The 23,229-nt window shown below is 36.9% G+C and overlaps 1 protein-coding gene across 8 annotated transcripts in view; it reads left to right on the top strand.

The window, feature by feature from the left end:
- NEBL (nebulette) overlaps positions 1 to 23,229 on the top strand; it is a 275,776-nt gene that overhangs the window by 236,211 nt on the left and 16,336 nt on the right. For 6 of the 8 annotated variants that reach the window (XM_075047916.1, XM_075047851.1, XM_075047870.1 and 3 more), the window contains 5 exons: positions 767 to 860; positions 3,195 to 3,299; positions 4,428 to 4,599; positions 8,376 to 8,468; positions 9,449 to 9,577. In XM_075047916.1, the coding sequence (XP_074904017.1) occupies positions 767 to 860; positions 3,195 to 3,299; positions 4,428 to 4,599; positions 8,376 to 8,468; positions 9,449 to 9,577 (593 nt within the window). The remainder of the gene's footprint in view (positions 1 to 766; positions 861 to 3,194; positions 3,300 to 4,427; positions 4,600 to 8,375; positions 8,469 to 9,448; positions 9,578 to 23,229) is intronic. The other 2 variants (XM_075047899.1, XM_075047907.1) reach the window with 2 other exon arrangements.

A 23,229-nucleotide genomic window follows, 5' to 3' on the forward strand; every position in this document is an offset into this window, starting at 1 on the left:
TATGGATTGGCATAAATCATGCAAGAGTCTCTAATTATTTACTAAATGTGTACCATATCTGACTTCTCAGTATTTGGGGACAGGGTTAACATTAGACTAATTGGTCTGTCAATGCCACATCCTATCCTTTATCCTCTTTAGATACTGATCCTGCCTTTAGTGTGCATTTGGTATATTCATCATTGCTACAAGTGTATTTTGTTAAAAAGTAATAGAGGGGATATTCCTACGGTACATTTAAATAAACACGTGGTGAAATTTAGGCAGTTGGATTCAGTTGGAAGTTGTCTGATGTATTGCACCCCCTGTGTTTAATCACCTTTGAATATATAGAATATAAAAGTTAGAACATGGATGGTATCCTTATGGAATCTCTATGTCTGGACAAATATACATTTACAGTGGGCATTGCTGAAATTCAGTTTTTTCATTTTCTCTGCCTGACTTTACTGCATTATTTGTGGCTTACCCCATTCCAAATATAAGATATCCCTCTATACTGCCAAAGACCTGTGTGGTGAATGTCAAGATGTTGTGTGCCTATGTGTGTATATATCCACACAAATGCATTAATAAGACAACTATACAGAAAAAAATCAAGGTTATGCTTCAAAAATCAAGTTTTATAAGCTTTAATAAACTTAAAATGCATTTTAGCTTTTCAGTTGTTTCCTGGATGACCTTTTAAATCATACATTTTAATGTAATACAATGTGATATTGCTTTAGCTGAAATAGTATGTACCATTTTATTCTGTTAAATAATAGGTTCACTACAGAGAGCAGCCTGGCAAAGCTACTGCTATGAGTGTCACTCCTGAGATAGAGAGAGTCAAGAAGAATCAAGACAATATCAGCTCGGCAAGTTGTTTGAATCTTTTTGTCATTTAGATTTTCAGTCATTGTAGGAATATAACAAGGATATGCTTTTACATTTAGATTTGATGTGTCAAATCCAACTGCATCATATACTAAATGGATTTTTTTTATCCTTTGAGTACATGCACTGCACATATGGGCAACAAAAAATACTCAGACCTGCCTGATTATGCTTGCAAAAAAAGTAGGTGGTTGTGTTGGCACCAGTATTTTTCAAGGAGAGAGTCAGTAGAGGTCAGTCATTCTTTCAAGAATCTTTGTCTCTTGTTACCAAGTTTTAGTTGCTAGATTGCAGGAGTAAATTACAGTAAAGAGCAAAGGAAATGAGAATTTAACTTTAGTGCAAATTTCATTTTTTTGTGATTTAAAGCATGGAAGCATATAGTCATCCATTTCTCTCTGTGACATACCAGCTATGTTAGAGCTGAGTAGTCCTAAATAGATCCTATTGCTAAACACTAAGGAGTAAAATACTATATTTTTCTTGGCTTTTGTGGAAATACTTACTTTTTTTTTTTTTAAATCACCACGGTAGTGGTGTAAGAAGCAGCAGGCAGTTCTAATAAGAAGCAAAGAAAAAGTCAAACCAGCATGGCGAAGTAAAGGACCAGACTAGTTACACTGCAGTCTGTGTCCTCGACACTGAAACAATATCAGTGACAAAGCCCCTGCAGATGGCAAATAGAACAGGTTTCATGCAGAGCCACTGTCTCAAGGTGGCAGAAGAGAATGAATAGTAGTGAACACTCTAGAACTGAGTGTAGGGGGGGAAAGTAAAGTACGTTGAATTTGTCAGAGGATTAGTCTAAGGACAAAGGAACAGAATCTGACCTTGTAACTACATATGTCTTAAGTACGTTCTTAAAAGGCTCATGCATATCTACCAAAGTCAATTAGTTTTGAGGTGCATAGTTAAAAATAAGAGGAAAACTTCCCAAGAGTTCTAGACTTTAAATAATTTTTTTATTTCTGAAAATCAAGCTTTTTTTTCCCCAAGTGACTCCTTCACTTTGTTTCTCAAGATTTACAGGGATAAATACTCCTCTATGGTAATGAGCAGTAGATGAAAACCAAACTATGTTGGTTGTAATTATTCTGTCCAGAAAATGCCTTATATTCAAAAGCATATGTAGCTGAATGTATTTGCTAAGAAAATTTATTGTTTAATTAAGAAGGGTTTGAAGAATATGCAGTACCATATATTTCTGTTTCTCTGTATATTACTTCAAACTTACTTATGAAACATAGACACCAGTACTCGTATTTTCATAGGTATGTTGTGCTTAGCTAATATGTAATTTTAAGGAGAGTTAGACAATTTCAATTGGTTTCCCACATCACAAATGCATGTTGAAATAGATTTGCACAACTGATTTGAGAAGTAGTACTTTGAGTGTGAATGTATAGGTAAATCTAAAATATTTACTAACACTCAGTATGCAGGTTACAATGCAGTGTAGGAGATAAGAGAGTCCATTAGTAGAAGAATTCAACCAGCTAGCAGAAACTGTAAGAGTATTCACTCTAGAACCAACAAGTAGGACCAACTACTTTTACTGTTTTAGAATTCTGAGTGTGGGGAGGTTTTTGCCTTTTTTTTTTTTTTTTAACACATAATTAACCTTGCATCTTTACAAGCCTGTAAAATGCCACAAAAGAAGCTAATTAGGAGGCATGTGACATAGGAGGTTCTGTACTTACTGATGCACAAAACACAGAGTCCAAATGTTCTCTTTGAAAGCAGTGTGTTCAGATTTGTCCCAGAAGTTGCTTTTGTGCTGCTAGCAAAGACTAGCTACCAAAGAGGAGTAAGAAGGCTGCCACAGGACTAATCTGCTTGTAAGAGTTGAATTCCCTGCGGACCCATGGGTTCTCATGCTAATCCCAACCTGGAAGCAGACAGGACAGAATCTAGGTCTGTCTGGGTAATAAGGGAGCTTATCATCAGCCATACAAATATGTTTTAAAGATGTCCAAGTCGCAGTGGTGTTTTCTTATTATTTATCTTATTTTTCAGTTGATAAATGAATTATTTCACTTATGTCATTTAAACAGTCAAGAGTTTCAGCTTTCAGGTAAATACTACTTTTTTGAGTAAGTGATTGATGGAATAAATGTGCCCTTTGGCCTTACCAATATACCAGCTCATCTGTATCCTCCTTCTGGAAAAAGTCACTAGAAAATGAGTGTAAAGAAAGAAACAAGGGAAGTGTTGGGCATTGCGATTTGGAAAAGATACCATTGCATGGTGTGATTCTCACCACCCTTTCTACTGTAAACAAAAATTTCATGTGTGCTGTTGTTGGTGTTTTGCAGGTCAAGTACAGCAGTGATCAGAGGCAGATGAAAGGTAGACGTAGTGTGCTTCTAGACACACCTGAGCTAAGGCATGTCAAAGAAACACAAAACAACATCTCAATGGTAGGGTACTTTCTTCCTATAACTAGAGTTTACTAAGGAATGGCACTTGACTTCCACTGGATTTGCCTTCCATTAATATAGGTAACTGATGAAACTCTCTGCTCAAGTGTGGAAGGAATATTTTCTTCTTATGCCTGTTGAGGGAGTGTTTGCTAACTGCATATGACTGTAATGAACATTTTCAAAATACTAATAAACAGTTTTCTAACAGTTAAATGTCTGTTCTTTTGTTTGTTTTTTTTTCTTTAAAAAAGTACACACCTCATTTGAGCATCACACAAATTGACTGGATTAGGTGACACACTTCACCTTGTGCCTGTGCACGTTCCTGGTTTCTGCGTGACTTTTGTTCTTGGAATGAGTTGTTTTGTGTGCATTTGCTTGTGTGAGAATGTTTGTCAATTTAATTCTTTGATTATTAAGACTATTTAAAAAGTAAATATGCATAATCAGGGATACTACTTTATAACTCTTACTAATACTGGTTTTGTTTCAACACTTGATTATATAACACTTTCTACCCTAATGTCCTTATTTTTACTTTCTTTTTTTTTTTTTTTTTAGAAAGTAGGCTGCTTAGAATAACTAGAATTCTTTCTGAAAACTTAAGTTTAAAGCCAGCTGGCATATGATAAAACAAAAGAGCAAAAGAGTACCTTTTGTGTGAAACTGTGTACATAATCAAAATTCTCAGTGAATGAAAATACTTGAGTTCTTTAGAACTATTACTGCTGGAACATGTTCTACTGACAGATGTAGTTGTCTACATCAGTAGAGAGCTATCCTATCTTAGAGAAGAAGGGAATGGACCAGATGACCTCCTGAGGACTTTTCTTGTCCAGTGTGACTATAAGATGATGCTTTGTTGCTTCAGTTAATGCCTAATTCAGTGGCAATGGAAAACAAATGCAAAAATGATAAAAAAATATCAGGAGATCAAGTTAGGGAAGTAGAAAAGACTTGCCGGCCATCCAGTCTATCTCATGTGTGTAAGAATTCTATTATGATGCAAAACCCAAATAATATAAGTGGCTCATAAAACGCACACGCTTATGCATTCTTGCATAGAATAACTATTTGCTGTCAGTTGCAGCTTGGGGAAAAATGTAATTCTTCTTGTTTTCCTAGGTAAAATACCATGAAGATTTTGAGAAGACAAAGGGCAGGGGCTTCACCCCTGTGGTAGATGATCCTGTAACAGAGCGGGTGCGGAAAAACACCCAAATTGTGAGTGATGCAGCATATAAAGGTGTGCATCCACATATCGTTGAAATGGATAGAAGACCTGGAATAATTGTTGGTAAGTTGTTAAATGCTGTTGCTATTGAAGACACTCTGGGGATGATGAAAGCCTCTGCTTGTGTTCTCCATTATAACCATGAAAAAGTACTTCCAGATTTCATTTTCACTCTTTTCTCAGTATGAAACTTGATTTGAACTGCTGGTTCAATGCCAGCTTCTGGTGAAGTAATAATGGGAATGAACGGGAGATACATTGTTATTTGCTCTGTAATTTTTTTTTCAAATATGGGTAGTCATTGCTATTATTTCAAGTTTGAATTTTGATTCTTCAAGAGAGGCCAAAATATCTGCAATGATCTTCATTTTGCACAGAAGAGAGATGATTAAAGCTGTGATTCTCCAAGATTTCAATGTTTAAATGTTGCAGACCAGTTTGATGTTTCCCCTTCTGTCAGTCAGCAATTTCTCCAGAGCTGCACATGCTCCATTTACTTCTTGTTTTAGAATTTCACACAGCTTTCAAAATATCTCAAGCTATAATTCATCAATAACTCACTATATCTCTGGTAAGCCAAACACCAGTGTTCAAGAAGTGATGTTCTAAAAGATGGTCCAAGATAAGACCAGGTACTCGGGGGGTAGAATATTGTTTTTGTATGTAGAGACAGAGTATTGCATTAAGATGTCATTTGGGGTATTCATAATAAACACTATTTCAAAATCAAAAGGGATAGTTGAAATCTCTTAAAAGTTAGCAAGTCTTCTATGGCAGAGGAAATGGTGACCTGCCTTTTTTTTTTTCTCCTTTCCTTTTCTTTTGGCATGGTTTTTTTCTGTTTTTCTGTGCTTTACAACAGTGTAGACCACAGATGGTCTACGTAAGGAAAAATATGCTGTGAGATAGCACTCTAAAATCCTTCATACATAGTAATAATAGCAAGGGTTGATTTTAAGTCTACGTCTCAAAAATCAGAGAAATTGCAGGTCAAATGGACTACTTGGTGGGTCATATAATCCATCTTCCTGCCTAAAGCAAGGTTAAGTGTATCTATATCATTCCTGGCGATGCTTCGTCAGTCTTTTCCTTAAAGTCTCCAAATGAGTCTCCACCACATAAAGAAGTGTATTTCTTTCCTTTTGTATGTTTGTAGGTACAGCCTTATGTCACAAGGGGTTTCTCAAAAGTGAGTATTTAGAGAGCTCTGCCTGGGGAAGGTACTGATGCTTTTAAGACCATGCAAGTCTCAGAGGGTCACACATTCTGGATCTAGGGCAACAACTTGTTCAGAAAATCATTGTCTGTAGAGACCCAAGCACTTGAACTCACTTGCATAGCTAGAAGCGGTGCAGCCAAAGAGAGAGAGAAAAGCTCCTGCAAAATCGCAGTTTAATATGCAGTTTGCAATATGCTGTTTAGTGCGCATTTCAGACCTCGTACTCTGTACTGCATTGCACGTGTGCTGTAGCCCTGTGTAAGAGTTGTGTACAATCCTGTGTTCAATAACTGAAGGCTTGCTAGCACAAACAGATTAGGATTAAGAACATCCCTGAGATAAATTCTTGAGCTGTAGTAACTGAAATATTACTACTGTTTATCACCTTAAAATACTCCAGTATCAAAACACACAGGAATTCTTAACTCCCTGTGCTCACAAAACAGAAAAAGTAGTACAATTATTTAAAGGAAAGAGGCCATGACAAACCTGTGAGCCTAATATCCAGTGACATTTCAGCTAATGCTTTTTCAGAGTGAACTGCAATTATAATATCTGCTTCTTTAAAAAGAAGCAGTGAGCTCCCTGCTCATGGAATGTCCTTGGCAGCTAGAAAAAAAAATCACAGACTGAAAAAAACAACTATGACTCCCTTGAGTTTTTTCCTAGCTGGTAATTGTTCAGCCAGTTAGGAAAAGTACCTCTGTGTTAGAGTCCATCTGGTTGGTTTTTTATTGGTGAAGCTGTAACAACTTTTTCAAATGCCTGGTTGCTAAAATTAATGCCTCTGCTTTGGAAAATAGGCACTAGTTTTAACCATGCTAAACCATTCTAAACTCATCAAGATGAATTAATCTAACTGAGCTTTGGATCTGTGACTAAAGAGGCTCCATGATTCTCATGTGAGTATAAGGATATTTTAAATTGGCAAAAGTTACCAGGAAGTTAAAATTGATTGGCGCTATAAATTGCCAAGATTCTAACTATGTTATTTCAGATTACAGAGATAGATAAAATCAATACAAATCAATGGCTGCTGCACTGATGCTGCCACAAAGCCGTACTTATTATGTTTTTACTTATTAAGGCATGATCAAACAGAAGTTGGGCATTCACCAGTTCCTCCACCCCTTTCATGCCTGTCAGTGCTTTATGTATTGCATAATTTATCACCGTTAGGACTAACGCATAGTTTATCAAAAGATTTTGCATTGGCTTTTATTCATCATGTCAAGAAGGAGTTAGCACTATGCCTCACCTTATGGGAGTTGCAGTAGATAACACATAATGTACATACAATTGAATGTATTCTAAAGCCATGGGATTTATTTTATTAGGTCTGTCTGTTCTTTCCATTGCCTCTAGGCTATTAATCATTTGAAACATGACATATTTGGGATCCCCACAGTCCTACTTTACCTACCAACCCATTATTTAGCTTGATACCAGTCAAACCAGCAAAAGGACCAAGTTGGGAAGACAATTATTTTTCCCACTTCCAATGCATTGAGTAAATCTAGCAGACAGGTCTGCCCAAGAAGCAAACCACAAGTAAAAAGGTGTGATCTGGTAGATTTGTGCTTTAACTGCATGATTTTTATATTTTTAGACATAGCAGATATGAATTGTATATATTAGATTGATGTGAGCAGATCAAGAATTTACACTGTAGCTGCTTCTGCATTTGTTATAAGCCTCCTCTTAACTTGTACAACACTGTAATTACTTGTTAAAGGTTTATTAAAAACATGGTTGAATCTGTATTCACTTTTCTGCTGTGATTATAACTTAACCTCAGATATGAAACTAATTATTTCATATTGATTACTACTGTTATTGAATCCATACATTGAATTCCAAAAATGCTTTTCAGTAGTGGATCAACAGTAAGTCTGTGTCCCAGGAAACTTAGATATTTGGAAGACAAAGGGAATTACTAGTTAAGAGTGGGCTTCATTGTACCCAACTGTAGATGTCTACAATGTAGTTTTCTACAGCTGAATTTGTCACCCTAGGCCTTTTTTTGTATTAATTAAGAAAGATGGATACTTCACATGAATTGAGCAACTTGTAGAAGTTTATTTTGGGTAGGATGAACTATGCCCCTGATTTTGCTTATTAGGCTGACTTGATCTCTACTGTATGCAAGGGAGGGCCTGTAGTGCCTCTGTCAGCTGTAGAGATGTATACTGCCAGCTGTCAGCTATAGGCATATATACTGCAGTATCTCTGTGGAGTAAGGATGCTGTTGGTGGACTGGGGACATAATCTTGTAGCTCTGATCATTTTGGTTCTTCTAGTGGAAAAGAGCTCTGGTATGTGATATTTAACTTGTTTCCATTTATTTAGACTTAAGAAAATACTACGGTTGTATTTAGAAGAGGAAAACAAAAATTGGGAGAAAAAGTCTCCTTAAAATAATGTCAATGCTTAAAATGAATGCACTAAGTTCCTTTAAGCAGGAAATTAATGCTTTACGGTCCTTTCAGGTGAATATCTAGATCTTTTGGTTAATTTCTAGATGAAGGAAATTGTTTGCTGATTGTTAAAACTCATTCCTTTCATGCTTTTACTTCCTTTGTTGTTTGTCTGTCTTATAATTTCTGTGCTTTGGGAAAAGATCTTAAAGTTTGGCGCACAGATCCTGGCTCCATCTTCGACATTGATCCTCTGGAGGACAATATTCAGTCTAGGAGTCTGCATATGCTTTCTGGTATTGCTTATATCCTGACTTTTCCCCAGTTCAGATTTTTATGTTTATGAAACTAAGTTGATACAGTAAATTTTCAGGACAATGTGCCAGCCATATGTTTTATAAGTATGTTTTCATATATATATATATATAACTGTTAAAAGCAGCGTTTTATAGGAATTTCAGCTGTAATCACATGTGCAGATAAGAAATAGTGAAATAAATCTTATCCTAAACAACAGTTTTTCATACAACTTACAAGCAGTCACTTAAAAAGCATTGACCTATTTTGTCTTCACTATAAGTAGAATTTTCAAATAGTTGGACCTTACTAAAATTTCAGAGATGTAGAAGGTGGCCTATTTATGAAATTGATTTATTTTCTGTGCACATTTTGCTTATATGGCACATGATAGTATGCCTTGTGCTATTGTTTGCAACTCCAAGGTGTTCATAATTTAAGGGTAGATGGAAAAGGAGAGAAGGTAATGCAATAATAGGCAGCAATGTTTTGGCTCTACAAGTTTTTGGATTTTTTTTCCCCCTAGAAGTCTTTATTTTGAACATTTAATTCCACACATGAATTTCTTTGCTACTGATAGTGGAACTTCAAATATTCTTTCAAATGTCATACTGCAATATTTCCAGATGCACTTGTATGATCAACTTGTATGCATGCTGAGATAAAGGAACATTTTGATTTTCCACTGGCAATTTTCATATGCTTCATCTTCATCCCTTTTTTTCCCCGTAACTCCATCCTATCTTCCATTTCTGCTATTCTTTTAAAGCAGAGAACATGCTTAGTTGTATCTGATTTTGAAGTAACCTTTTGAACTAATGGTGTTGAAAATGGATACAAAATTGTGAACAGTTCACTTTAATTTTAATGCCATCAGTGTATGAATATTAATGGTAGCAGTGTTTGGGTTTTTGTGGTTGCTCATCTTTGCACTTCTGTCATCTATTTACTGTGATATTCTTTCTTTCTACCTTTGTAGAAAGAGCAAGCCGTTACAGTAAGCAGTATTTACATTCTACCAGTTTGGGAGATTATAAATCAGATGGCTCTGACACGAACCCTACCTTTTCTTACTGCAGTGAGATAACAAGGCCATCTGATGAAGGAGGTACCCCTTATTCCCACCTTTTTCACTAATGACACTATGACAGTGTGTTGAGACCTCACAGGCCTGTATTAACTCCATATCCTTGTATAGTCACAAATCATTAGAAACTATGTAAGCTATTGCCTGATTGATTAAGGAAGCAAAGCAAAATCTCAAGACTGCACAGTTTCTTGCATGCGGTATTGCTTTATCGTGTATTCTCCTTCACCATTTTGGTAACACTGTCAGTCCGAAAGCCCTGCTAACTCCCATTTACAATGTTTAACAGGTGTGTTGTGTTTTTGCAAAATGTACATGAATCTGGTTTTTTTCTTTTCTCTTGAAAGACACAATGTAACTGAAAGAAATACACCTCTGAAGTGAAAAAAAAAATAAAATTACCTTGTGCTTTTGGTGAGCAAATCAAGCATATAATAGTATTTTAGTGACTGAAGTAATTCTTCCCATATTAAACTATGCAGGTGCTTGTGACTCTCTGTTTCCATCCTAAGAAAAAGGGTACCAACTTGTAACTTTCTCACATATGAAAGTTTTCCTATACTCTCAGCAGTTTGGGAACCAGAGTTAATATTCAGCTGGGAAACTTATATAGTCTGATATTGTTTAACATGGATTAATATTAGAATACTTTGACGAACCTGCATTCCTAGGTACAAAACCACATCTTGCATCTGTTTGATGCCATAGATTAGAACACAATTTATGAAAATGATGAATAAAGGTCTAGACATCCTAGTGGCATTACAGTGTGAGCTAGATTGTCTGATGAATTGTAAATATTCAGAAACATTGCATTCTAAATATGTATTTTTAAAAAATAGTGATTTCTACTTCTCAGTTTTGAAAGAAGGTGCATTGAAAAAGTTATCAAAAGGGTTACTATTTTTTTTTTTTTTAAGAAGGTGTTAAGAGTAAAGCTGTTGCTACCATTTAGTTGCCTGGCATCCTTGAATTACTCATGCTTTTAGAAGTTTTTAAGGCATCTTAATTGTACAGTGTGCCTGTTTATGTTCTCCCACTCGCCAGAGTAATATGTTATTATAGTGGCTAATGTTTAGGGAGTGTACGTTGTGTTAGGTGCCATGTAAATACATACAAGCAGCTCTGACTAAGAACAGGTGAGGAAGAAAGTGTTCAGACTGAAGAACAAAGTGGTCAGACTCTGAACAAAGAAAGAAACACACATCTTTGACAGAACTGTAATCCCTTATATCATGTCTGTTCATCTTTATTTGATATTTTAACTATATGCCCAACTCTTTTAATATATGATAGCAATAATGCACATCATGCTGGGTTTTATGTCTCTTCCTGTGATGAAGTGAAGTGGGCTTTGCAGCCCAGTGCATATTGTCTCTCTATATCTGTTCTGATCTTTTTTGGCTCTGTTCCAAGCCATTTTAACATTGCTTTGTCAGCTTGATTTGATTGTTAACAGATATTTTTTATTACTTGCCATATTGAGAATAGGAAATGGGCTTTATTTTCCCAGTTGTTTTGGCACTAGCAAGCTTGCTTTTTGTGTCTCTATTTAAATCTATTGTTGTGGTGATGTGTTGAATAGGTCCTTGCCAAGATCAACATATTTTAGCAAGATATTGTTTCCGCTTTTGACCCAGCTGGCTAGCCAGGGTTTGAGCACTTGCAGACAGTTTCCATTGCAAGGGAGAAATAAATTCCAGAGCTAAGTAATTTGACATAATCCTAATGATTTACAAGAAAATGCCATTTCTGTGAACACACTCAGAAGAAAACAGTGGAAGATAGCATCCTTGGTCAAAAATACCAACCTTTTTCATGGCAGCATCCCATCCAAAACGTTATTTAGCACATAGCCACAAGATGAGTTTGCCTTTGACCTTTATACAGAATGTCTTATGGCATACCACAGTAAATGAGAACCAAATGCATTTTGCTGAGATTTCATGGCAGTTTCTCATGGGGTTTGTACTTTAGATCTAGCAGTGTTTTTTACTGGCAATAGTTCAATCTAATGGCGCGCCAACATGAGACAGTTGCAGACCTGTGACCAATTTTACAACCTCTAAGTGTCTTTGGCCTTGTCTCATGATCTTTCAGATATTTCGATGTTGAATTGCAAATTTATTCTAGATACCTTTGCTGATATTTGACCCACAATTCAAGTCTTCTGCTGCCACTGCTGATGGAATTGTTCCTTAACCACCCCTCCCAGCCCTTATCTGGGTCCCTGGCTTCATACCAGATGTTAAAGGCTTATTTGGATCTAAATAACTCTCTCTCTTGTCTTTGGGGAATTTCAGTAACAACATCACAGGGAGGCTACTAATGTTCACTAGAATTACTTCTTCCTATTTGATTCCCTGACCATTATTTTAGATGATGATGTTGAGCTGAGCCAAGTGTGCCTCCCAGGGAACTTTCCCTGCAAAATCAGTATATTTTTGCATGATGTGAGTTCAGGAAAAACCCTGTTCTCCCTTTTAGACTACTGGAGGTAAAACTGGATAGGAGACAATTGTTAATGCTTTCCAGCAAGCCTGATGCAAGTGATGAACTTACATTTTGATTCTCTTTTTGAAATTACTTTTCAGCTTTGTCTGTCCTTTTTGCAGCTTCTCCCTATTAGTGTTTTTCAAGGTTGACTTTATTACTTCATGGTATCACTGAATTTTTTTGCCATACTGGACAGAATGTATTGCACTAAGAGCTTCTCAGTCTACCTAAATGCTTTGTAATTAATTACCACCTATACAAAGATTTCCTTTTTACCTGCAAGCCATTCTGTAGCACTTCACAGAAACAGTTGGATGCCACATTAGTTCTTGCAAAATTCTCAGCTGTTTTTCAAATAGTTATTTTCAGCTTGGCTAAAGAGGAACAGAAGCTAATGATGTCTCTCTTTCAATCCTGCTTTTAACACTGATGTTGCAACTTCTCAGACATGGAGCTATTCATTCATTTTGGGGAAGCTTTTTCAGATTATTTTCGTCAGAAAGAGAAGTTGAGATATATGGATGTCAGATTTATTTTTGTTTATAAAGACAGACCAGACAGTTCCTTCTTCACAGAACACTGTAGGGAAAAAAACAACAGAAAAGAAAAAAGAGACAGTTTCTTTGCTTTCAATTCAGGTCTTTCTGGAGTGCACTGTGTTCGACAAATTTCTCAGCTGGTTTTTTTTTAGTTTCTTTATAAAATGTTTTCTGTCTGTCCTGATTTTCTGTGGAGTCGTACACACTGTTTTTCTCCTAGTTCTTTTCACACTCACTGTCTTGCTCCTCTTCCTCCCCTACAAGTAAGGTCCCATCCTGTTAGTTTGCATTCCGGCACCAGGAGAGGGTGATCTGGTTCATATGGCTCAACACCTGTTCCAGTCTTGCATTACTTTGGACAGTTGTATTTGTATTTCAACCATCTACTCCACAAAGAAGATGAATTGCTTTTACACATAACTCACATTTATGTATAATTATGGAGTTTTCGGTGACTGATGACAGAAGGGAACACAGGTATTGCCTATTTGGACTTTTTGTATTCACGGTCTCTACAGTGTTTCTCAGAAGTTGTGCTAAACCATGTATTTTTATAAAGATATCTTCTCCTATTTCAAGGTCTCCATGTAAAATTGATCTACCGTCTTTTGCTAATAACTTAGTTCAGTAAGTGAAAATGGCATTTAGCTCATAACCTCATTGCTCAAGACCATTTTGTGTAGTTCTGTTCCCCCAAAGGCAAGGGTAAAAATGCTTGAAAGTAGCACCAGTTCACAGTATTGGAGACTTTTTTTTTCTAAAGGCTTGTTGTTTTAGAACACTTTCTCTATATATTCTTCACAGTAGTTCCATCTCCGGAGACTGAGGCGGGGAAAGGACTTCTTAACACTAGAGTGTTAATATGTGGTATGATGTAAGATACGGAAATGAATTTGTGGTGTATGACCCAATGCCAATCACAGAAACCAAGCTCAGTTGCTCAAAGCTATGTGTGTACAGGTATAGACAAACAGTGGCAAGATAAAGTGAAGGCTGCAAGTAAACCTTTAAGGTTAATTAATACTTCTCTTCAGGCCCATTGTGTGTAGTAAGCAAAGAAACAAAATATTGCCACCAGAGGAAATTCTGGTTTAGGATTAAAATGTCAAAGAATTTAAGTCTTTGAGAGTGCAGAAGCTTGCCCTTAAGGAAGTTGACCTAGTATCTACAGGGGTCATTCAGCTACTGCTGGGACAAATTCCAGGCTTTGCCATGATGCCAGGGAAGTGACTGTACACATTTGTCTACTACTAGAACAGAGCATCCTGATGACTGGCCAGATGATAGCAGATGAACCATGGCACTGCTACTAGGGCTACCGTTTTTGTCACTTCTGTTTTGCATTGGTCTTTGACTCATTTTGAGGTGAAGAATTCCTCGTAGTGTGTTTGGAATGAGAAGATCTGTCTGCAGTAAAGACTATCACTGTTATTCTCATTCCACTGTTATTTATTCATTCTCTCTCTCTGTCTTCTATTATGCAACAATTTGTGTACACATTTTGTTTTCATTATATTTCAAGTGAAAGTGTTTTCCATAGGGTTCCTCCTTTTGTTTTAGTTCTCAAAGTCCTTTTATGCTGCTTTCCTTCAACCCTGTTTCAACTGCAGAATGTTTTCATTTCAATTTCTAATATTCTTCCTTCTCTCAGTTTTTACTTTAATTATCTTTCAATTTATTGTCTCTCTGTTTAGCTCTCTCCTGTTTTTCTTTGATTTAAATCAGCAGGATATTATTTAATCTTACCAAGCTTTGCTTTCAGTCTGAAGGTTTCTACTTTATAATGATCTTAATGAATGTCCTGCCATAGATGAATTTAACTTTTTTTGTCCTTGGTACACCCTTTTTTCTTTTTAGTTGAAACCTTTTACATTGGTTTTCTCCCCTTTTGCTTTTGACCTTCTTTTTTTGTCTTCTGTTTGCTCTTACCTTCTAGTTTAATTGGTGTGCATCAGCATATAGACATGATATATACATTTTTCCTTAACATATGTTCGGAATTTTTCAGTATATTGAAGTGTCCCTTTATTCTTATTTTAAACTGTGTATAGTCTGTAGATGGAGAAAAGTCAGAGGTGAGTATCAGTTCCTTTCAGTCATGGATGTATTGTTACTCTGCTGGGAAACAACTTGATTTCTTGGCTATTTTCTAAGTCATCATCATATTATCTTAAAACCTATATAGAAGCCAGTCTGTAGGAGACAGAAATGAAGTTTGCTGTCCTCCCAAAAGCTCATGTTATGTAGGAAACCTTAGTGAATATTAGGACAGAATTTTCAAGTACCTTTTATTGCATTTTAAAAATGAGTGCTAAAATTTCATGTATTTGGTTGGAGCCAGTGTGTTACTGAATGGCTACATGTTTACAATTTACACTTGTCTCCTTCAGCCTAAGTTCTTCAGATTCAGTTCACCTGCTGCCACCAGACCAAGTAGTGAGAATTAACACAAAGAGGCCTTGATCTGAGGCTTAAGGTCTTCCTTTCTTTATTCTGATGAAAAGGGTCTGCCACTAACACTGAGGTCTCTCACTTTTCCTTTACCTGGGAAGCTACCTTCTTTTAGTCACACTGGCCATCCAAATACACAAATTTCAACAAACCATGAAATTCCACTTATATCTTGATAGTCTCTTAATTTTTGTGATCAACCTTAAAAGTAACCTGTAGGTTGCTATAAGAAAACTGAAAATTCATATAAGATAGTTCATTGATACTACATAACAATTGGTCAGATCCAGAAAAGATTAGGGCAGACAACCTTTGAGGGATAAATATGGCAAATGGGCATGCTGGCAATTTGACTCCAAGGTCTATGAAGACTGCAGAACACACAGTACTGCAGTATCTTCCTGTGGGATATGGGTACTTAAAGTTTTGAAGTCTTTATATAGCTTGGAGTGGAAATTAAGTCAATGAGAAACAGTAAGTCCTTTCATCTCTCTCCCTAGTGGTGTGTCCTCCTTGTGTGATATGAGCCTTATGAAGAAGAAAGCCTCCAGAGTAGCTGAACCTGCTCCCCTCCCTTTCTCTGAACTCCAGGGGTTATCTTTCTCCTTTCCTCACTAAGGCAGGAACATGTTGTAGGCCATTAGGAGAACTATTGTTTGAACTGCAGTGTAAACACAGCCCTGCAAAGAGCAAATGTAGACTTCATGTATTATTGTGTATTACTCGCAACAGCATCACACTGTGTACCAGCTCATGGAGAGGGCTTTTGTTCCTCAGCCTGACACTGACATTTTAAATAGCGATTTCAGGGATGTCTCCTTCTCTTCCTCTAGCACACACCAGTATCTGTGGCTCTGTATCTAAAAATGTTTATTTGTAGGATTTCCCTGGGTCTTTGACAGCCAGCCATATGTACCACAGAAAATTCTAGAACAAGGAACTGTGCTGCTGCTTCTGCTCCTGGTTAGTCTCATCAGAAGACAAACTGGACATGGAGGAAAAAACTCTTCATTTCACATGCTGGAATTGCAGAGATGCCCCCTGGTACATTGGCCAAGGAGTCTACTTGTGTTGGGACAGTGGTAATACTCTTCTCTTCTGCCAACAGATGGAAGAAGAAGAGGAGAAGAAACAGGATTTCGTTCCCTTCCTTGCTCTGTCCTTCCCATCATTTTTTATAAAAAACCCTCTGGTTTTGAGGATGGGAAGAATCACCATTAGTAAAAGACAAGTCAAATTAAAAAAGAGGGAATAATACCTGACTGCTCTTTATATTGTAATACAGAGATCTGTCTTCCATCTCCAGGTGCAGCTAGCAGGAGTACAGGGCAGAAATCCTTCATCCCTCTTCATATTCAGCTGCTAAGCTCTGTCATTTTAAGGAGGTCAAGCAGAATGACACAGCAGTTGTATTTTCTTCTCTGGCAGCCAAGGAAGAATGGTTCTTTTATGCTAGGTAGCTGAACTCTGTTTCTGTAACGTTGTTCCCTAGAGTCCAGTAATCAAATATGGCATTTGGAGGGAGAGGAATTGTAGATTTCACAGGAAGAACTATAGGCTTTTGTGGGTTTCTTGTTCCTTTTCAAGTGTATCAGCAGGCTGCACTGCCACAGAAGGCAGAACACATCAAAAGAACGCTTTGTGTACTCCCTCTTGGTGATGGTCACATCCACACTTCCCTTATCTACCAGACTTTTACATCTGTTTCTGAGTTTGGCTTTTTTTTGTTTTGAACTAGATGGTGCTTTGGTTTTGCTTCTTTTACATCCAAGCCCCCAGCAGGTTTGCCAACCTGAAAGCTAATGTGTGGGAAAAAATAGTCTTCTTCCACTCAACAGTGTCATGGTAAAACTGTGCTTTTCTGTCTTGGTAATCAGATGATTTTCTGTTCCTAAGTATATAATGTAGTACAAATGCTTGCAGACAAATAATAATTACATCACCCATAAACCTCTGGTAATATTTTTGAACTTGGCTAAATACTTCTCTGTGTATGTAATATGGGCACAAGTGCATGCATATGTTTGGTACCTGTCTGATACCACAAGTTATTTAACATGAACAGTTTTCGTTGTTGGAGAGCTTACACTCCTTCCAAACTAGTGAATCCTGGTCTTCTCAAATAGATTTTTGCTGAAGTGATACAGTTTCCTTTGTAGAGGTTTGCTTTAACCACACTGTACCCCAAAAGGACAGTGCTTGTTCAGGCAGCAAGACAGAACTCTCTCGCTTCTGAAAACTCTACCTTTCATTTGAAGGAGATGTGTCTTGCTTTTTCTGCTTCTGCCTCCTGTTTTGCAGTGATTCCTGATGCTCAAAAGGGCATAAGGTTTGGGTTTTTTTTCTGATTAAAAATAATGACATTACAGCTGGAGGAGTTTTTGAAAACAGTGGGACGTTTTCTGGTGTTAGAAAGGTGATACCTTTTCACCTCTAGATTTGAGGTAAGAAGGAAAATTAGATGCAAGGTTAGTTGTGAGAGTTCAGATTTCAGTTAGAAACAGAGTGGGTGTCTTCCTTACACATCTGCTAAGTTCTGTGTAAGTTTCTGTGAAAAGAAGATTTCTGACTGCTTAATATATAATTTGGTCTCCTGTGGATAATCCATTTCAACCTTTTAAGCCATGTAAATCTAGGAATCCAGAATGGCAGTGGAACCACATTTATGCACTAGTTTGAGGATTATGAAATCTCTCTCTCCTACTCTGGACTATCGGACTTCTAGTGTCCTCTGCTGAGTGCTTTGTTAATGCAGAACATGAGAGAAATTAGTCCAGAAGATTAGATTTCATTCTTTTCCATAACAAAGAGGTATGAAGTATCTGTAAAATCTTACTTTTTAATGTAAAACTTGAAACTTCATATGGCACTCCAAGTGGGGGTTACATTAAGTTTTGATGAAGGTTTGATTTAGGGCTCTGGGTATATAACTAAATATCCCACATTGGTTGTAATATATTAAGATATAAATTGTGATTCATCTGAAAGCACATTTTCATTCAGTGTATTTTCACTGAGGATGAGTTAATGTTCCAGGGAGAGCTTTACATTTCACACTTCCAAAATATTTCTGCTTAGATTCCCTCTGCCTATCTTTAATTCCCATGCTTCTCTCCCACATCTTGACATCTGACAGCACCGAAAGGCAATTCCCACACATCCAGGTGGAGGAGAATCCAGAAGAGATCCCATTTTCGATTTCTGTAGTGTGGCAGCAGTTCAGGGGATCCTTCTGTTCACCCTGCCAGCTGTCTGAGTTTGATGTTCCTTTTTCCTTTAAATGGTTATTGAGCAGAAAGTGGAGGGGAAATTTTCAAGTGACTCAACAGTTGGAAGTGTTAATGGCTCCCTTGGCAAGCAGTTGTTTCAGTTATTCAGTGTGATCCCCTAGAGCAGCTTTTGATACACTTCAGAGGATTTTATATTCAGTAGACAATAAATATCATTAGTAAAATTATGTGCAGTCACATACTCAATCCTGGTTGATGCTATCCTTCCACCATTGCTCAGATTGGTTATACCCACTATGCAAGTAAATAGTTGCACAGAAATCAAAGCACAGCTTCTGTGAGAACTTTCAGGTTTCTCTCTTTAATGCAAGTGGGCAACAGTTGATGTTCAGTAAATGTGAGTTCAAATTGTAATTGAAGGCATCTGGGTGGTGTAACATGTTAACATAACCTTCATTTTACTAACTCTTTCCATTTGTGAGGAAGCCTAGAGCAAAAACCTGCCTATTCACAATTTAAGAAGGAATTGCAGCTTCCTGTGGTGCACCGTGGCCCCACCAGGACCAAGGATTCCTCAGGCTGGCTTTCAGACATTTTGTGCCTTCATAAATAAAAGAATGTGGTGCGGTGTGCGAGGAAAGGAAAGGCATACTGTACTCTGTTTTCTCAGCCGAGACATGCTGCAGCTGAGGTGGAATGTCAGCCAAAAAAGTCAGCAGGCAACAGGATTTGTTTGTCAGTGGTACCAAATCCTGACTGCAAGTTGTATTCAGAACTCCAGAGCAGGATGCCCTGTGATTTGGTTATGTTCCAGTTACAATACCAGTAGGAGAAATGGGGATATGTGTAAGTATTATGATACACCAGTTACTCATAGATACATAGGCTAAACTCTTTGGACTGTATGGCTACCATTGACGTTTAATTCCAAAATAATATTCATAGCACTTTCTGCTATAATCCATATAAAATTAATGGGGGCACTCCTTTTATATTTGAACTGCTAGAACAGTTCCTAACACATAATATAATGTTGAACATATATGTGGGAATACATGCGTTAGACATAGAGATGAGTTGAAGACCTCTTCTTTTAGAAACTATAGTAAAAACAAAATCATTTTTGCAATCCAGAAAGGTCAATGATTCTGCTAAAGCAGAAGCAACCAGCCAAGCCCCTCCGCACTCTCATGGCATCTGTATAAGCTGTGCTCCAAATAAACAATCCATTCTCCTCTTGTCCCAGTTAGTAATTCTTTTGTCCTCAGCTTGCAATAGAGTATTTAATGTATTAAATCCCCTTTTGTGAGGAAAATAAGTGAATTAAACATCTAGAAAAGTTTTTGTAGCTGAATATTCGAAACGGAATTTTTTGTCAGTTGCTCTACATTTAACTGGTTTAGAATATTCTGTGTTCATCATCATAACCCTAAAGTGACATTTTAGGATTCAAAACTGGGGACAAATAGGACTCCAGTTTTAGGGTAGTTTTATTTTTTCAGTGCTGTAGTAAGAACTGGTCAGTGGGATCTGGAAGGGGGATAAATGGCTTGTATTTTGAGTGAATTAAATTGTAAGTGAAGTAGATTGTTGTAACTGCCCATAAAATTCTAAATGTCTGCTATAGAATTCATACAGTCTTTAAAATCTCAAAAACAACTGTTCATAGAAGTTGGATGAAGACAATAATTGTTGTTATTCATTCTAAATTGTAATTTTGTGTTGTGTTCACTTCTATTTTATCCTGGTTTTTAGTAAAAAACCACAAAAACATGTCAGTATGAGTGAGCACTACGAACAGCCTCTTCCTATATTTTTAAAGGCTGGTAACCTGTTGAAACATTTTACTTACTGAATTTCCTGGGAGATCATTTACCACCCTATTTTATAACCAATACCTTTAGCTTTTGTGTGAAAAAGCTTATATTTTAAGGGGCTGCTATGGAATTACATTTATCAAATCTGTTCTTCTGAGTGTTTTATGGTCTTACAGTCCTAAATGGCCTTTCTAAAGGCAGTCTTGGGAAGCTGATGGCATTTTCTGTTCATCAAAATTGTCTGCGCTGCCAGGACAGGACTAGCTCATGCTCTTTGCAGGCTGTGAAGTTGCCACTCATCACCTCACTGCTCTACAGTCACAGGCAGGGACTGTTTGGCATCCAGCTTCTTCTCCTTTCCCGTTGGCAGAGCACAATATTACATGTATTTAATACTTTACAAGTCTGTGATGCTTTACAACAGCAATAATGTGTTAATGACTGCAAAGGCTTTTCAGCTGTGACTCGGTATCCTCCACCCCCTGTTCCTCAGTAGAAATGATGCTCTAAGGAATATCCACAAGCACTTTCTGGCAACAATATTCCCTGTGTTATTGTCTTTTGCTGAAGAGGGTGAATGTTCAGTTGACTGTCCTCTTTCTTTTAATGTTGACAGCAGAAAACAGGACATCCTGGGTTCCTTTAATTATTCTCTAGACTATGACATTTAATACTGCATGCAGACATGGCTTCTGGAGACTGTGCTAGCCTGGACTTTCTCTGAATATAGCCCTTTTGTGGAGTTCCTCTGAAGGGGAATGAAAGCCATACTACTTTTATTTAAAGGAAAAAAATGTCCATGAGAGACTGGCTTTTTGCAGTATAGAGATTTAGACCCCTCAGAGAGGCCAGATGGACCTCAAGAAATAGATTGCTCTGAAAAAGAATATAATGGAATTGACTGATCCACTGTTCCTCAAAATATGAAGAGTTAAGGAGAAGGCCTGAATGACCAGACACATAGACCATGATGTACTAGAGAGGCAGTTTGCCAACGATTCTTCCACTGGACTAGCTAGTACTTCCCAATTCCCACTCCATCTGCTATTGGATGCATGATGGACTTACACAGCAAAGACCAGTGTAACCAGTATTAATGATATTGGCTGTTCATACAAATCGGGAATTTTGGAACAGGTGAATTTTTTGTATGTTTTCTCTCAGGAGTAACTGAAATATGAGGTAGTCCCCCCCTAAAAGGAAAACAAATTATGAATAAAATACAGGATTCCATGTGGCATGAGCACATTAGAGGTTCTTTTTCTCATTCCTTTCAAAATTTCTTTGTTTTCTTTGACATATGCTAAACAGCTATGTGTGATCAGTTGTAATTTCATTCAAAATAAAATTCTAATTTCTTTTATTGAAACTGCTTTGAAGAGTTATAATTGTATGATTCTGCATTTCCCATAATAATCTACTTCAGCTTACATGGTGGGTACATATAGTTAGGCTTAATTATTGCTAGCTGATAAAATAGTGTTATAAAATAATGGTGCTTAAAACAGTCTAATCATGACACTAATGAAGTTTAGTTTAAAACATTTTATTTTATCCATTGTAGTATGTCAGTAAGTAGTCTTGAGAGTAGAGATATTTTGATTTTTGCATCATGAGTAATTAATGTTAGTTATTTTAAATACAAGATTCATAATTTTGTTGATTCCCCCCCCCCCCCCCCAATCACTTTTTTTCCCAAGTATTTGAAGATTGCATGGTTTATTTCTTATATCTTTGTAATTTAGGTTATGGAAACTTCCTAAGCTTGTAATGTTCTGAATTTGCCACTGACTCCAAGTAGTTCAGAGCTTCAATTCTAATGGGGTCAGTGAGCATGGCAGATATTTATTAGCACCCTGTGTGAATTAGGCCATACTTTCAGGTTGTTATTTCAACAACCTAATTATATCTGGGCTTGATATTCCAATTTACTAACTAATACTGACTCCTGTAATGGATAGTATGCAGACAAACTGCTGCTTCTGACAGCACCACTGAGAGCAACAAGCCTGGTAGCTCAGACATCCGTGAAAGCAGCCTAACTGACGAGTAAAGGGCAAGAAAAAGAGGAAAAAAAAAGAAAGAAAAGAAATGAAGGGAAAGTTACTGTTACAAGAAAAAATGCCAAGATGCCTTACCATGTTGTTTTCTACTGTTCTAAAAACAGCACTGTTCTGTATCAGGTCTCACCATCTGCAGTCTTCAGGTTAGTGCTTTTTATATGCTTATGCAGTCTGACCTATTCCCAGTAAATTTGACTGTGCTGTGCTACTCTTGCTGACTAGAAAATAATAAAACTCTATAATAGATAAAAGTTATAATCAGTTTAGAGTATGTGTTTCCATTTTCTAGTTTATTTGAAAAGTTAATGCTGAGCAATTTGACTTTGGAGATGGCTGGGAATTTTTCAATATTGTTCATCAGAAGATAGCAGTTTAATGCCAGACTTCTTCATAGGAATGGATCACTTGTGATTAATGTCCCAATGCTAAAAAAACCCATTTTATTCAGTATTGAGATTGTAACGGTTATAGCTTGACATTTTTGAAACAAAGAATCCAGCTTTATGTTGAAATATGTTTAATTTTGAAGAGTCACAAATTATAATAAACATTGAAAATTATCAAAATGAAACCTAGATCTTTTGAAATGATTGGCATAAAATTATTTCTTTACCTGATTTTTAAAATTTCTTTTTGCATGAATCTTTGAGATTTTTTTTTCTTTTCATCCCAGTCTGGGACAGGAGCATTCCTGGCAATCAGTTCTTCACTGGAAAATTATTACTGAGGTTTTCCTGATGTTATCAGTATCTAACATATCTGTACTCTTCTGTTTGTTCTCTGTACTGCTGTGACTGCTTTTATATTGTGTCCTTTAGAGACTATCCCCTTGCTCTGTACCATGGAGATGCTGCAGAGCTCTGTACCTCATCTCAGCCTCTTCACCATCTCTATCTCTGGGCAGTCCTTGCACACTCATTAAAGGCTTTAAGTTCTCTGATACTCTTTTTTACTGTCAAGTAAACAGCCCTTGCTGGCTGCATTAGGCTTAATCCTCTCTAAACTTCTACTATGACTTTTTTCAAATACCGTGGAGACCTAGGATACAAGTAGTTGAACAGTGCATGCCACATGCTA

Source organism: Buteo buteo, chromosome 2 (assembly GCF_964188355.1).
Source record: "Buteo buteo chromosome 2, bButBut1.hap1.1, whole genome shotgun sequence".
NCBI classification, from domain to species: domain Eukaryota; kingdom Metazoa; phylum Chordata; class Aves; order Accipitriformes; family Accipitridae; genus Buteo; species Buteo buteo.